Source organism: Lepisosteus platostomus, chromosome 4 (assembly GCF_059453375.1).
Source record: "Lepisosteus platostomus isolate fLepPlt1 chromosome 4, fLepPlt1.hap1, whole genome shotgun sequence".
NCBI lineage: Eukaryota > Metazoa > Chordata > Actinopteri > Semionotiformes > Lepisosteidae > Lepisosteus > Lepisosteus platostomus.
The window spans coordinates 55,252,857-55,266,521 of NC_142614.1; the positions used below are offsets into that span (position 1 = coordinate 55,252,857).

General features: G+C 34.9%; 1 protein-coding gene across 5 annotated transcripts in view; it reads left to right on the forward strand.

The window, feature by feature from the left end:
* sema6a (sema domain, transmembrane domain (TM), and cytoplasmic domain, (semaphorin) 6A) overlaps positions 1–13,665 on the forward strand; it is an 83,499-nt gene that overhangs the window by 26,610 nt on the left and 43,224 nt on the right. For all 5 annotated transcript variants that reach the window (XM_088629912.1, XM_088629911.1, XM_088629914.1 and 2 more), the window contains exons 2-3: positions 11,015–11,158; positions 11,855–11,972. In XM_088629912.1, coding sequence (XP_088486038.1) covers positions 11,059–11,158; positions 11,855–11,972 — 218 coding nt within the window. In that variant the 5' untranslated portion in view covers positions 11,015–11,058. The remainder of the gene's footprint in view (positions 1–11,014; positions 11,159–11,854; positions 11,973–13,665) is intronic.

Here is a 13,665-nt window from a genome sequence, read left to right on the forward strand (position 1 = left end):
TTTTTCTGCCCTCTCATGATTCTCTCCTGCTATGTCTTCCACTTTTGACCTGTTACTTATTTAAACACATTGAGAGAAAAATGAGAACTGGAGAAAATGTTTTTAGTTGTTTTAGATTAGAATCACCCTCGCGATGTTTTCTCCGTGTATCTCACTTTAATATTTCTCTGAAATTGAAAGCTCCATGTGGATATGAAAGAAAGAAAAAAAATTAACACTCAGCTGCATTTTATTATGTTGTTGACAAAATCTAGAGAGAAAAGGGTCAGAGATTCGTGTTTAGTAACACCCTGGCAGCCAGTGTCTAGCATGTCTCTTCAGAATTTTTACAGCTAAAATTCTGAGTGATAGTGCATATTATTTGGATAACGAACAGGGCGAGGATTAAAACCCTGGAGTGAGCCCAAAAGTTATCAGAAAAAATATGTATACCTGTAGGTAATGCTTTCAGCGTGTAATTAGCTTCCTCAGAAGGAAATTTGATTGTTCAGTGGGACTTGCATGCTATTCAATAGCAACATATGGTTACCATTTACAATTTTTGCTCAGAGTGCTAGTGATTACCTCATGACAGGTTTAGATGAATGGAGAAACTGTTTTCTGAACTTTTGCTTCTTGTAATGCTGGAAATTGTATAGTATTTACAGAAGATACAGTAAATACAGTTAAGAAAATCCTGTCTACTGCTTAGTCGTGTTTTTGTTTTGTATAATGATACCATAACTCACTCCACATTTTTAACACATTCTGGAATTAATATAAACTAACAAATGTATTACCCGAAGAAGGCTCCACAGCAGAAACGTTGTGTTTCTTTTCACCATAGAATAAACCTATTACTTGTTCCTTTGTAGCCTACGCATGCTGACGCAGCTACCTACCTGAACTATATTTGATTAGTATTAAATTGTACATAATAATTTATTATAATAACTTGATATTATATTATCTTGAGTATTATTATAATTATACTCATAATAAACTTTATTTTATATAGTGCATTTAAAGGTAGATTCTCAAAGTGCTTTAAAGATGTAGTTGTCTTAGATGACCAACATTAGAAAAAAACAGTTACATGAAAAGATTGATTTTTCTGCTTCAGATACAACCAATTCATCCTTAAGGAAACTAATATTAGTTAAAGAGCAACCCACAAAAGCTGATTGCTTGTGATCTTTAAAGCTTTTCTTGTGTGCTCATGAAACATTCAGTGCTCACTAGAAAGGTTTAAGACAAAAGGTACATTTTGGATTTCAATAAAGTGCATATTATCATGTATTTTTTATGAAATGATTGAATGCATGAATTTTACATTTTCCTTAGAAAGTATGTGTTTTAGATTGTATTAGAAGGTACTATACAGTTATGTAAACTGAACTCCTCGGTTTCCTGGGAAGAGAAGCATCATACAAATACCCACAGAACCTTGTTCCAAGTGTTGTTGTATAGTTGCATACCTATAAACTTCACGACATCAATGGTAAAACATATCCGTTCAGTCATCAAAGATTGACCATTGATCATTGGTCCCCAATTGTATTGAAATATGTGATTTTTCAGAGACTTTTCAAATTAATTCCATATAGGTCATGAGTTGTTGTTTTTACCTGGTTACGCAAAGCATACTGTACTTCTTTAATAATACCAAGTAATAATCTGGTAATTTATGATATGTATTTTTTTTATTAAATGTAAATATTATGATCTACTACTTCATTATAGTGGTACAAGATGTAGGTTGATTTAAAAAAACATTTACATTTAATTAACAATGACTACTTTTTATCTTCAATGTCTGTTTTGACCGTTTAGATGCAAATAATATAAAGAAATATGAGAAGTCAGAGGTACAAAGTTAACCTGTAATTTAGATTTAAATTGGATGTGCATTCTGCGTGAGAGAAACGACATTTACTGATCTGAGTGCGTTATCACTGAGCCTGATGAGGGGGGTTGATCTACAATCCCAGAACACGTATAGCAGCCTTTACCTGGATGTTTTATAATTCATGAAAATGATCTTTAGAGTCTGGAACGCTACCTCCAGAATGCACCACAAGGCTCTCATTCAGTGGTTGAATGAAAAGTTTAACAGGTTACCAAGGAGACTGCATCTTTGCAAGGGGTGATGTGTATCATGTGTAATGTGTATCATTCAAAAACAGGTTTCCAGTCTGTAATTTTGGAACTAACATGCTCCACTGATAGAGAATCACACATCAGGTGAGACTCTGCTAAAAAAAATGAAAGCACCTAAAAAGTTCATTTGAATTACAAAAATTATTGTTATCCACTAATGCTTCCAGCTGTTATAAGTGGTTTGAGCTTAGAAGCTCTCCTAAAATATAATTATTTTGGTCTCACTATTGGAACAGATTAAATGAATTCCTGTGAAAATGCTGGTTGTTACCACTATTGGGTGGTGGTTCTGACTTCAGTATTAGGATCATGGAAGAGTTGAGGGTGGTTTTGTGGGTGTTGTTGAGTTGACTGGGTTGTGTCGCCAATCTTTTGACAGGGAGAAGGGGCATTTGTCTGCATGTTTTGATGATGTGACTTGTGCATCAGATTTTAGCACACCTGTCTGAGCATTGTCTTTAATCCTGATTATACATATCAGGCGAATTAATGTGATTTGTTTGTAGTTTGTGCTGTCAGAAAGGTAAAACAGCTTGCAGAAACAAACAACATAATTTGATGAAAGCAGGTATTAAGAGGTTCAACCATGTTATCTATATCAATGCTAATGGCACATTTGTAGAGGTCAAAGGAAGGTGTATCCTACAGCTATTGCCTAATAGTGCTATAAAATATGTAATGAGGATGGGAAGATCAATAGGAGACACTGGTATTAAAAAGATAGCTCTTCCTATTAAGATTATTAGATTCTTGAGATACCAATTGCTAATATACATGAACAGATGAGTAAAGCCTGTTAAGAATGCTCTCTTGACTTTCAGATTGGCTGCTGGCAGCTGGTATCTCTTCCACATCAACAGTTTGTCTGTGTGATGGTGTGGTGTCAAGAGGTTAATTTTGACACTTCATATCCAATCCCTTGTGTGCCCGTTAGTTCCTGTGTTTAAGAATTTGGCACATTATTGTCAGCTTCAGTAGACATACTTGTCCATGGAAAGGTGCAAAAACTAATTTGCTGGAGCTAATGAATCAGAAGCAATAAAAGTTATTTTTCTATATTACTTAGTAAACCTGTACAGGTAACTTGTGATAAAGTAAAATGATTTTCAACATGAAAATAGAAAGTGTCATCAGGTACAAGTTTGGTAGCCTGTGCGAAACGTGTCTGAAACCACCCATGGAGCTGTCTGGGATTCAGCAAATTGTACAGTTGAGCCTTTTACACTCAGGTGTAAGCATTTTTTCATTTTAAATACTTACAGGTATGGTTTTTATAAAAGTAACACTTCAGCAACCTTTGCACCCTATCAATTAAGTTTGTTGCTTGCTAAACAAAATGACAAAACGTTTGCAAAGCAAAAGGATTTTTCTTCTGTAAGTTCAGACATTTAATTTTTTCTCTGAACATTGGGATTTTAGTTTTTGTAGTAAAATAACCATCTTGCTGAGGAAATTATATTCAAATAGTAGCTTTTTTAGCTACAAATGGAATTCAAATCTTTATTAGTTAAATTTGAAATTTCCTAAAGCTAAAGCACTATTCCACTTTATTTATCTTGGTTATATTATTACTGTGCTAGTTTTTCGTGTGGAAGAATTTGCCTTAATAGTGTAGGTGTGCTCTGATGTGATCTTTTGTGCCATGTAGAATTAACCATTTTGGTTGAGACACACTTTAGAAGCAATGTCAGTGAGAACAGCAATCTCTTCATAGGGATTGTAATCCATTTTATCTAAATGGCGATACTGTGGTCTAATTAAATAAACTAGCTAAATATCTTTTTATTTTACAAGAAAATGTTGTGGATTTTCTGACTCTTTGTATTTAATTAATCAGATCTGCTCTGGTTTATTAAGCTCACAGCAGCCATAGAATAATATTATATGGGTCTCGCTTTTTTTCAGAGAGTCTGAGCTACAGTACTTTATCCATAGAACATGTTACTGCTTTAATTTCAAAGACAAGAGCAGGATCCTGCAAGCTTCAAGATTATTTAACTTCTATATATTCAACATTCAACAGTATGATTTAATTAACATTACGCCAGGGGAATGTTCAAAAACCCTAATTTGATTTACTAGGCAACACATACTGTATGTTCTCCGAGTTCTCAGTTATACAGTACAGCTTTCATTGTAAAAGAGGGTCACGCTGAACTGCCATCATGCTTATAAAACTGCAAAATATGCCCTCACTAATGTTACCTTGCAAAGATTGCAAAAAATAATTTTGATTTCAAATTAGAACTTGTTGCCATGAAAGTTCATTACTAATTCAGATATGCCGAATGGAATTTCCCTATCTGCCCTGCCTTGAGACGGGACAGTCCCATTTTAATTCCTGCTCAGTAGAAAAATAAAGAAGCTGATGAACCAGTCCAGCAGTTCCTTGGGTCACACCTGCCACTATTCTATATTACTTTTTTATTCAGGAGAGTCATATTTCCTGGGCATTCCTTTACAGCTTTTCATAATTAGTTGCTTTGGGTTTGAAAAAGTGGATTCGAAAGGAGCTCAGAGAACTACGATCCATGTCATACACTTTGGAATCTTAAGGTCACCAAATTGGGTGAGGAAAGGATAAAATCAAATCAAAGAGGAAAATGTCGCATGTTACAGTGAAGAAAAGGGAGAGTCATTTTAATTGGCTTTGGAAGAAACTGTTTCTTCATTTTCTTCACAAATCGGGATTTCCAATGAAGCAGCGTCTGTGGCATCCCTGCTAACGGTTAACAGTAAAGGTTGCGTGGAGAATTGATTGGACGTCAGAGGCCTTTCTACTATGGAAGGTTTGTTCCTTAGTAATCAAGTCTCTCAGACCATATGGGACAATATCCTATTAAGGGGATAGTTATTAAATGGGAGCTGCCGGTCAGCAGAGGTTCCTTCAATTTAAAGCAGTCATTTATTCTCTGGAAGACATCTCAAGCCCTTGGGGCAGAAGCTAGCCACACTAAACTTTAATAGAGATATGAAACAGTGTGGCTTTGATGAATCTAATGTATATTCACATTTAGACTTGACATTTGGATTTCCTAATTCTTCAGGATTGTGTACAATGTTACAGTATGTATCCTTTTCTCAACTAATCTACATAATCACCAAAGGTCAACTTTGCCATTTGAGTTTTGGTTTATTTATGAGTTATATAACATTTCCAATTAGTCAGAATTGTCAATTTAATCACTTTCTTGTATAAGGTTACCCACTTAAATCAAGATATTCAGTTTTGTGTTATATGGATAAGATGAGCAAGAATTTGGGGCTTATGTCCTTGTAAGAGCTTATAAAGTTTTTTTTTTACGTTCTAAATTAAATTCTCTCTATGAGAAAATGACATCTTTTTTAAATGATCATACAGTAAGTAATTTAACAGAGCTAACATTTAGAAGTCACTTTGTGAAAAGCAAAGTCAGCTCTAATTTAATTTAGAAAATATGTTTATTTTGTCCAGGACATTTACATGTATCTGGTTAATATAAGTAAGGATCATAGCTCTAAAGATCCTGGATATGCTTTTGAGGTCTCTCTGTAAAATCTAGAGGGGAGACAGTGACCTCTTTATAGTACTATATCTGCTGAATTAAGTCTGCTTAATAAAAGAGACTGCACTAGCTGACCTTCTGACTGGGTAATGTAAATAATGTTCTTTTCTGTGTCTTTTTTTAAAGATTTTTTAGCTGCTGGAGTAAATGGTTTTCTATGATCAAACTGTGCATATGTCTGTCTTTAATTCTGTGAGCAGAATTCAACCCACAAAATATCCTGAGTCTCTGAATTTCCACATAAACATGGAACAAGGGCAAGAAACTGGGGCTCTGCATAAACTTCACACACATTTTATTGTATTTTAACTTGTAACCTGGAAGAGTATGAATGAGTGCAATTAAAAGCGATTAAGATAATATTTGTTTTCAACTACGTGTTTTATTTAACCTTGTTTTATAAAGGTCTTAAAGGTCTGTTTATTTTCTTTGATTTTAACTCCCAAATACTGTAATGTTTTCATTAGCTACAGTACTTACACATTACAGTATATCCAAAAGACTTATAAATTTAACTATAATTAAAATTGCATATTTTTCAGTGAAAACTTAAAAAAATACAGTGTGCTTCCCTTGTGCCTATTCAAAATTAATTAACCTAAAAGATACATCACCTTTAACATTAAGCCACATAGAACAGATTGTCGGGAAGCTGGCAGAGCTTTGTGAATTCCTAGATGTTTTACATCGAATATACATTTTGTCTGTGTTCTCGACAATGTGTTACTGATGTTGTGGTAGCATGGTAGTTCCAGTTTGTTTTTAGAATCCCAGTGCTGTCTCGCATCAGGAGGCAAGTTCCTTGTTGTCCTCTTTTTAAATTTCCCCTGTCCTTTTTATTAATGATTGACGACTGTGGAGAGGTTCTGTAATTTAATCTGCCACCTCATTTTCTAAAGGATCAAATGGTTGCAAGATAACAGTTGGGGGCATCCCTGAATAACTTTGGATTGACAAGCCTGTCAACAAGTAGAACAGACCAAAGTAATGTTTGATATTTAAACATTAAAGACATCAGACACTGATGGATGAGGCTGCCATATGTAAACAATATCTTAAGATGTTGTTCTGTGCAAAAGCTACTGTTACAGTAATTGTCTTTGAGTTGTCTATATGTTGTTTCTGTTTACATTGCTTTTAAGTGATTGATGTCCAACTGGGAAAAGCTCTTGAGCTTTAAATTAATGTAATACTTGGCAAACTGCTGCACAGGGTGAAATCATAATAAAATCCCAGCTTTAAAGCGCTAGTCCCTTTGTTTAATCAACTGGTTGCTCACGTCTCTCCCCTATAAATGTTGTTATATCTGCAGCCATTGAATGCTGTCCAAGATATGTGATCCAAATCCTTTTCAAAGACAAAAGTTCAAAACCATAAGTTCACAAAGAGTTCAAATTAATTTCAAATGCTTAACAAAGGAAAAGGCTGCACTTTTAATTCTTGCTTCCAAGTGAGGCAATGAAAAGGTGATTATTGAACAGTGGAGGTTTTGTGCTGAAACATGCCTTTTGCTGTTAATATTTTCACATGTATCTGAGAGGTTCATGTCCTTTTCTGCAGTCTCACAATGAAGCTGTTCCCAGATTGCCTCAACAGCTAGAGCAAGTGTAAATTGCTATACTAACAGTTATCAAGCAGGTAGGGTATGTATTGCAGGAAAAGGCTAGAGCTTGAAGTACTCTTGATGTGTTACCATAGGTCTGTGGTTAATTCTGCCATCTCTGGCAGTACCATGATAAACTGATCTGAAAACACATATTCTCTCATAATCAAACAATCTGATGACAAAAGACACTACCTGACCCAAAATCACGATATAATGTGATTTCTAATTGGACTAACTGTTTAAGAATTGTCTAGTAAAACCCCAGATTTGCCTGAAGTTCAGAAAAAAAAAATGTATGTGCCTTAAGAGGGCATTTATTTACTGTGAAGTGTTATGATCTGTACTTCATCTACGGTATTGAGAGTACTTACAGTATGTTACATTTATTCAAAGTATGCTTTGGCAAATTTTTCACAAGAAATTAAATACTATATTTGTGTCTGGTCAAATGAAAGAAAAATCAAACCACTATTATCTAGTGCTGTTGTCACAAGCAGTTCTTTCCGGGCCCTATGCGGACAATACGATCCAGAATAAACGGTCATGTAGGGAAAGGGTCTGGAGACGGGGGGCGTGTCCATGCAGTGCAGGTGTCCAGGGGAAGTGAATCCAGGCGAACAATCCATGTAGGAAATCCAAACGGGAAATCAGAAACAAGGGCTGAAGTCCATAACCAGGCGATCCATCCGTTGGGGGGGGGGGCAGGAACCGGGTCGGAACCGGCGAGGGGAACCAGGAACTAGGAACAGAAAGTTAAAAGCATAACGGAGCCAGACGCAGCAGGACCTCGGGCTCTCACGATACGGAAATAAATGAGGAAACCAGGAGTAAGGTCCGCGTCTGGCTTTTAAGGGGGAGCGGGATTAGGGACCAGGTGCAGACAATGGGGCGGAACAAGGAAGGGCTGGAGCGCCCTTAAGAGGAGGGGTTACAACTGTCACATGCTCACTCCTGAAGATTTTTTAAATACATTTTGTAATGTGTTTAGAGAAGTAAACAGAAAGCAAACAAGAAAACAGTTGTGTTGCATTGGAGATTATCACTGTAATTGATCAGTAATGCCTGTAAAGCTTTTTTAATTTGAATCTGAATTTGGTTGTTTGTACTGTAACATTTCCAAGGAGTGACATCTAGCCTTTTGATTCAACTAAAATACATTGTATTTACTTTGTTTAATATTGTTATTTTTTATTGTATGTGACCACCTATTCCTCTAACATTTGTAAAATCAACATTGTGTGAAGTACAATAATTCTGATATTCTCACATGCACCTTGTATATTCATCTTCTTTACAGCCAAAAATATTAATGTGAAGCATTTACAGCAATAGCAAACAGTTTCCTTTTCACTAATTTTATAAAGTGTATTAAAGTTTTAGATTCATTACTTGAAAAGTGATTGCTTGCATTTATGGCAGACCTTTCACTCAGGAGTCATTATTTTTTAGCACGTTTTATAACATCTTAAATCATATCTTAAAGGTTTTTTCCAAATTCCATAACAATGTTGAGTTATAACTAAAGTATACTTACGAAAAACTTCATGAAACATTTCTAAACATTTTAGACGTCTCTACACAGTTTTTTCCTGGCATGAAGTTATTTTTTGTTCCCTTTGTGCAGTTAACCTATCTCCACTGCTTTTTGGGGGAAATCTCACAGCAATCGTGTTTTAACATGATTGCCTAAAATGGCTGTATTTAACCCAGAGTGGCCTAATTCCAGACAGTAGCATAAAGCATATCTGATGACCTTACAGTGATACACATCTTAATCTTGTCTTTATCAATGGGCTATCTTGGTAGAACTTTGCTTAAGGGAAAAGAAGAAGAAAGGCTTGGGATTACAATTTCCTGCATTTTAAACTGCAGTGTTATTAATACAAACTGACATTCTGCATTGCCTGAAGATATAAGCTCCTAACCTTGCTGTTCAGAAAGGGTTCTAGATCAGACATGTATTCCTTATGTGCAAGGTATAACCATTCAAATGAGCCTTTCAATAATAAAATCTGCAGGAAGTATTACATACTGTCTAAAGCATAAGAAAATGGTTAATTTAAACATCTAAAAGTATTTGTTAAATAACATATTTATCTGGTTGAAATAGGCTTTCTTTTTACAAAGCAATCTCCTGATACTCATTATGATGAATTAAGTACACAGTATAATATATAAATACATATGTAATGCATACTGCAGGGCATGCTTGCTTTTCCTGAACATCAAACTTTCATGCACAACTGAAATTAAATGCTTTCAGTTCATCTGACCATAGTAATATGAACAAAGATATTTTAATAATTTAAGCAAGAAGAAAAAAATAAATATGTAATATTTTTAAAATCTGAAAATCTATGCCTTATTTTAAAACATGTAGAATGACCCTTGTTGAATTTTGGGGACATGTTGAATGTCCCTTTCTACATTCACCACAGTACAAGTGTACAGTTGAACTCTACATTAAACTCTGAAGCATGTCTGGAGAAATTGAAGAACAAACATGTTTTAGTTTGTTGTTTATCTTGGGTTTCTGCCATTAAATCCTCAGTATTGCATGTCTGGTTTAGCCAGAAGTAGCCTCAAACTTTCAGGTATCCACAAGACAAAAATCTAATCGATTCAATCCATTTAAAAAACTGTAGTGTCAAAATCTGTGAGCAGGTTATTGATATATCACAAACATGATATTTTCCACAATCACCACAGAAATGCCACTTCAAATGTAAGTGTCACACTCAGGGATTTTTTAGTCACACTGAATGAATCTCAAGTAACCGCTATTGCATTAGGTTCAGGGATAACAGCATCTCAAGACATAATTTCTAATGCCCTTTATGAAAAAAAAATGTTCTTCAATAAATCTTTACATGGCATTCATATGTTTTTATTAGTCATGAGACTTGGCTTTCATTGTAATTGTCCCTCTTATTGTCCCTCTTCTCTTCAAATTGTTTAGGACTTATAAATAAATATATTGTTGTGGTTTCAAGATTGCCTTTTCCCTAGATCACAATTCAGAAAAACATGTTTAATGTGGTTCTCAGATGTAGAGGGGAAAAAAATTCTAACCAAGCACAGCATTGATTTGTCCAAATGATAAGAAGGATAACCTTTTAAGGTCCTGATCCATAACTATTGACTACTGCTCTATCTTTGCCAACACTGATGAGTTAAGTATTTTTACTTGACTAAAATACAGCTACAACCTACTGTGATGACCAGGACAATTTGTCCATTACTGTTGTATCCACATTGACAAGGCCAGAAAGAGCTGATGTGAGCACATATATCACAGGTGTTTAGAGACACTCTTTTATCAAGTAAGAGAAAGAATCAGCTACAAACAGTTTTTTTAGGGTTAAAACCAGATTATTGATTGCAATTAATGTTAAGTGAAGGTATTTTGATTTTGTAGGAGGAATCATGCCCCCCTAAAGTACTGCTTTGTTACTAACATAGACAGCAAATTTGCAGCTTTCACGTTTCAGAACTGCAAATACCATGTCAGGCTTCTGAAAACCATTTTTCTTAGCATGTGCAAGTGGAATCTTAAGAATGTTACCATCTTCTTCAGATGATTTTTTTTTGTACTGCCATGCATGCTTGATTTCTCAGAAGACACTCTTGACAGTTGGCCTTGATCTTGAAGAAAAGTTATGTAATGTTGGTGACAGTTGCAGCAGTGATAGTAATAATATTTTGTTTTCTTGCTCACTTTCAGGCCAACATAAAGAAGTAACCAAGTAAAGGACTAGCTGCGCTACTATGAGGTCTGAAGCCTTGCTGCTATATTTCACACTATTACACATCGCTGGGGCTGGATTCCCGGAAGACTCTGAGCCAATCAGTATTGCACATGGCAACTGTAAGTACACCTTGACCAGCTCTTCAGTATTGCCTGATTGAAAGACACTCCCTGAATTTCCCTCCTATTGTATAAGCTTGAAATGTACATTGGTCATCGGTAACTTTTAAGAACAAAACTCTCCTTTAGTTATATCTTCTTAGATAATGATTTATTCCTTAGAAGAAATTTGAGACACAACTTTAAAAAGCTTCTTGTGTATGCTAAACAATTTCATTCAGAAATGCATTGAGAAAAATGTCTTGTCTGATGAGACAAAAGATGAGAACTTTGTATCTCAAAGTATGCAATTGTCCTGATGATAAATTTGCAAATGTGCAAATTGTTCTGGTATAAATTTGAGGATGTTGTCTGCGTTGGTGAGAAAGTTACCATAATGATTTCCTTTTATAATTTGCAATACATATAATACCATATGAAATATAAATTATGGGCAAAAAATAAATTCAACTTTCTTTAGAGTGATTAGTAATATAGAATACCAGAGATTATATTTAAAGCATTTGCATTACATTGTTTGTCTATTGATTGCAACCATAAATAAGTAAAAATCTTAAACATTCACTTCTTACACTTACACTACATACATTAGGCATGCATGAAATAATTTAAAAAAGAGAGAAAATAAGTGTTTTTATAGAACTGTCCCAACCAGTGACTCAGGTATTATGTGATATGTTTGTCTTTTCTTGACAGATACAAAACAATACCCAGCTTTCGTGGGTCACAAGCCAGGAAGAAACAACACGCAGAGGCATAAACTGGATATCCAGCTGATACTGATAATGAACAGGACACTCTACATTGCTGCTAGGTTAGTCTTGTTTTAAAGGCAGAGACGGAATCTTTTAAATGGCCCCACAGAATCTTCTTGTCACAATACAAGGAGACATAATCGCTTTCACATGAGAAGGTCACAGGGGTAAGGCTAGGACAACAGCATGGGTCTGTCTGCAACATCTGATTACTTTATTAATTGCTAGTTACAAATTAACATTTTCCTTGTGGAATGCCAATGTCCTGTTTTAACCCTAGCCTGTATCTGTGTGCTTTAAGTGTTCGTTTCTGCATACCTCTAAGATACCACAGCCACTATAGTCTTAATAGCTGTTAAGTGTGAAATCCCTTTGAGACAGAAGCATATTCTTAAATTGAATTGATTCTAATTTGTAAAGTATTCCTAAAACGGCTCTTGTATCTTTTTGATGACAAATGGGGATAAAGTGGGCATAAGGATAGAGTAAGAGCAGGAGATATTTAATCCTTGTTTAACTAATTACTCAGCCCTTGGAGATGTTATTTCAGATGGTTACTCCTCATTCTTTTCCAGATGTGTTATGAAATAGAGTATGACAATTAAATATTTATATGCCACCCAACCAGTTTTGACTATGCAGAAATTAGACATACAGATGCCCATGCTTATTTTGTAACCTTAAACAGCTGGTAAAGTCTGAAGGGGTTTTAATGTACTGTACATGGTGCTATTGTTTGTCTTAAGAGCGGCATATGCAAGGACTTTTGCTTAAAGAATGACAGCAAACATAATCAGAAAACTTCAAGCATTAAGGCCTTTCCTTTTCTTCTTTTTAATTTTTTTCTTGATTTTCATGTTTCCATTTATTTTGATGTTTATGGTGTGGTACTCATGTTTTTTTCACATCATACAGACATGGTCTAGCAGCACACATTAACAACAAAAAATAAGTCCTCTGTGCTAAAGAAGAAACAAGTTGAGATTCAGTCCATGCTGAAAACTAAAAAGAGAATGAAATGTTGTTCCTTTTGTATTATGCATGCTAATGAAGCTCACCACTCTTAAGATATTCCATAGAAGCAAAGTCTTATAACTCCTGGTCATATTCTCTCCTAATTGGTCAAAGGCATAATGTTTTGAGAAGCTACAGTACGTCTACTCCAGGACATTTGTTTCTGGGAACACAAAAACAACCAGCATGCACTTTGAAATATTGTTTATGGAAGCTTGTTTCTTGTTTTATGCAGAGCAAGAATGTGCTTAAATACTGTGAGAATGGAATTGAGCAATCCTGGTATCAACAGCCTATTTCACTGACCTGCGATTGTCAATAACCATGCTTGAGCATGACCCTTATATATTCCAGTAGGATTCCCTGTCTGGTATCCTCAGTTTATTGTTTGTAAGTTCAGCACATACAGACATTTCTTAAATCTGGTAGTAAGTGTATAATCCCTGTTAAAATATTAATAAAAAATATGTTTTAAAAAAAATACCACCAGAAGCAAACTGTTCAGTTGTAAATAAGCTTAAAAAGTCAATGTCATTGATTTCTTGTGAGTGTCTTTTTCACATTTATTAAATCTTAATGTATCCAAAAATAAATATTTAATATATGTTGTTCTCTGAAACCCCTAAGAACTTACAGATAAGAACTTACAGAAAAGTTACAGATAAGGAGAGGTTCATCTAGCTTGTTTGGTTGCTAGTAGCTAACGGATCTGAGGACTTTTTCCATCCATTTCCTGCA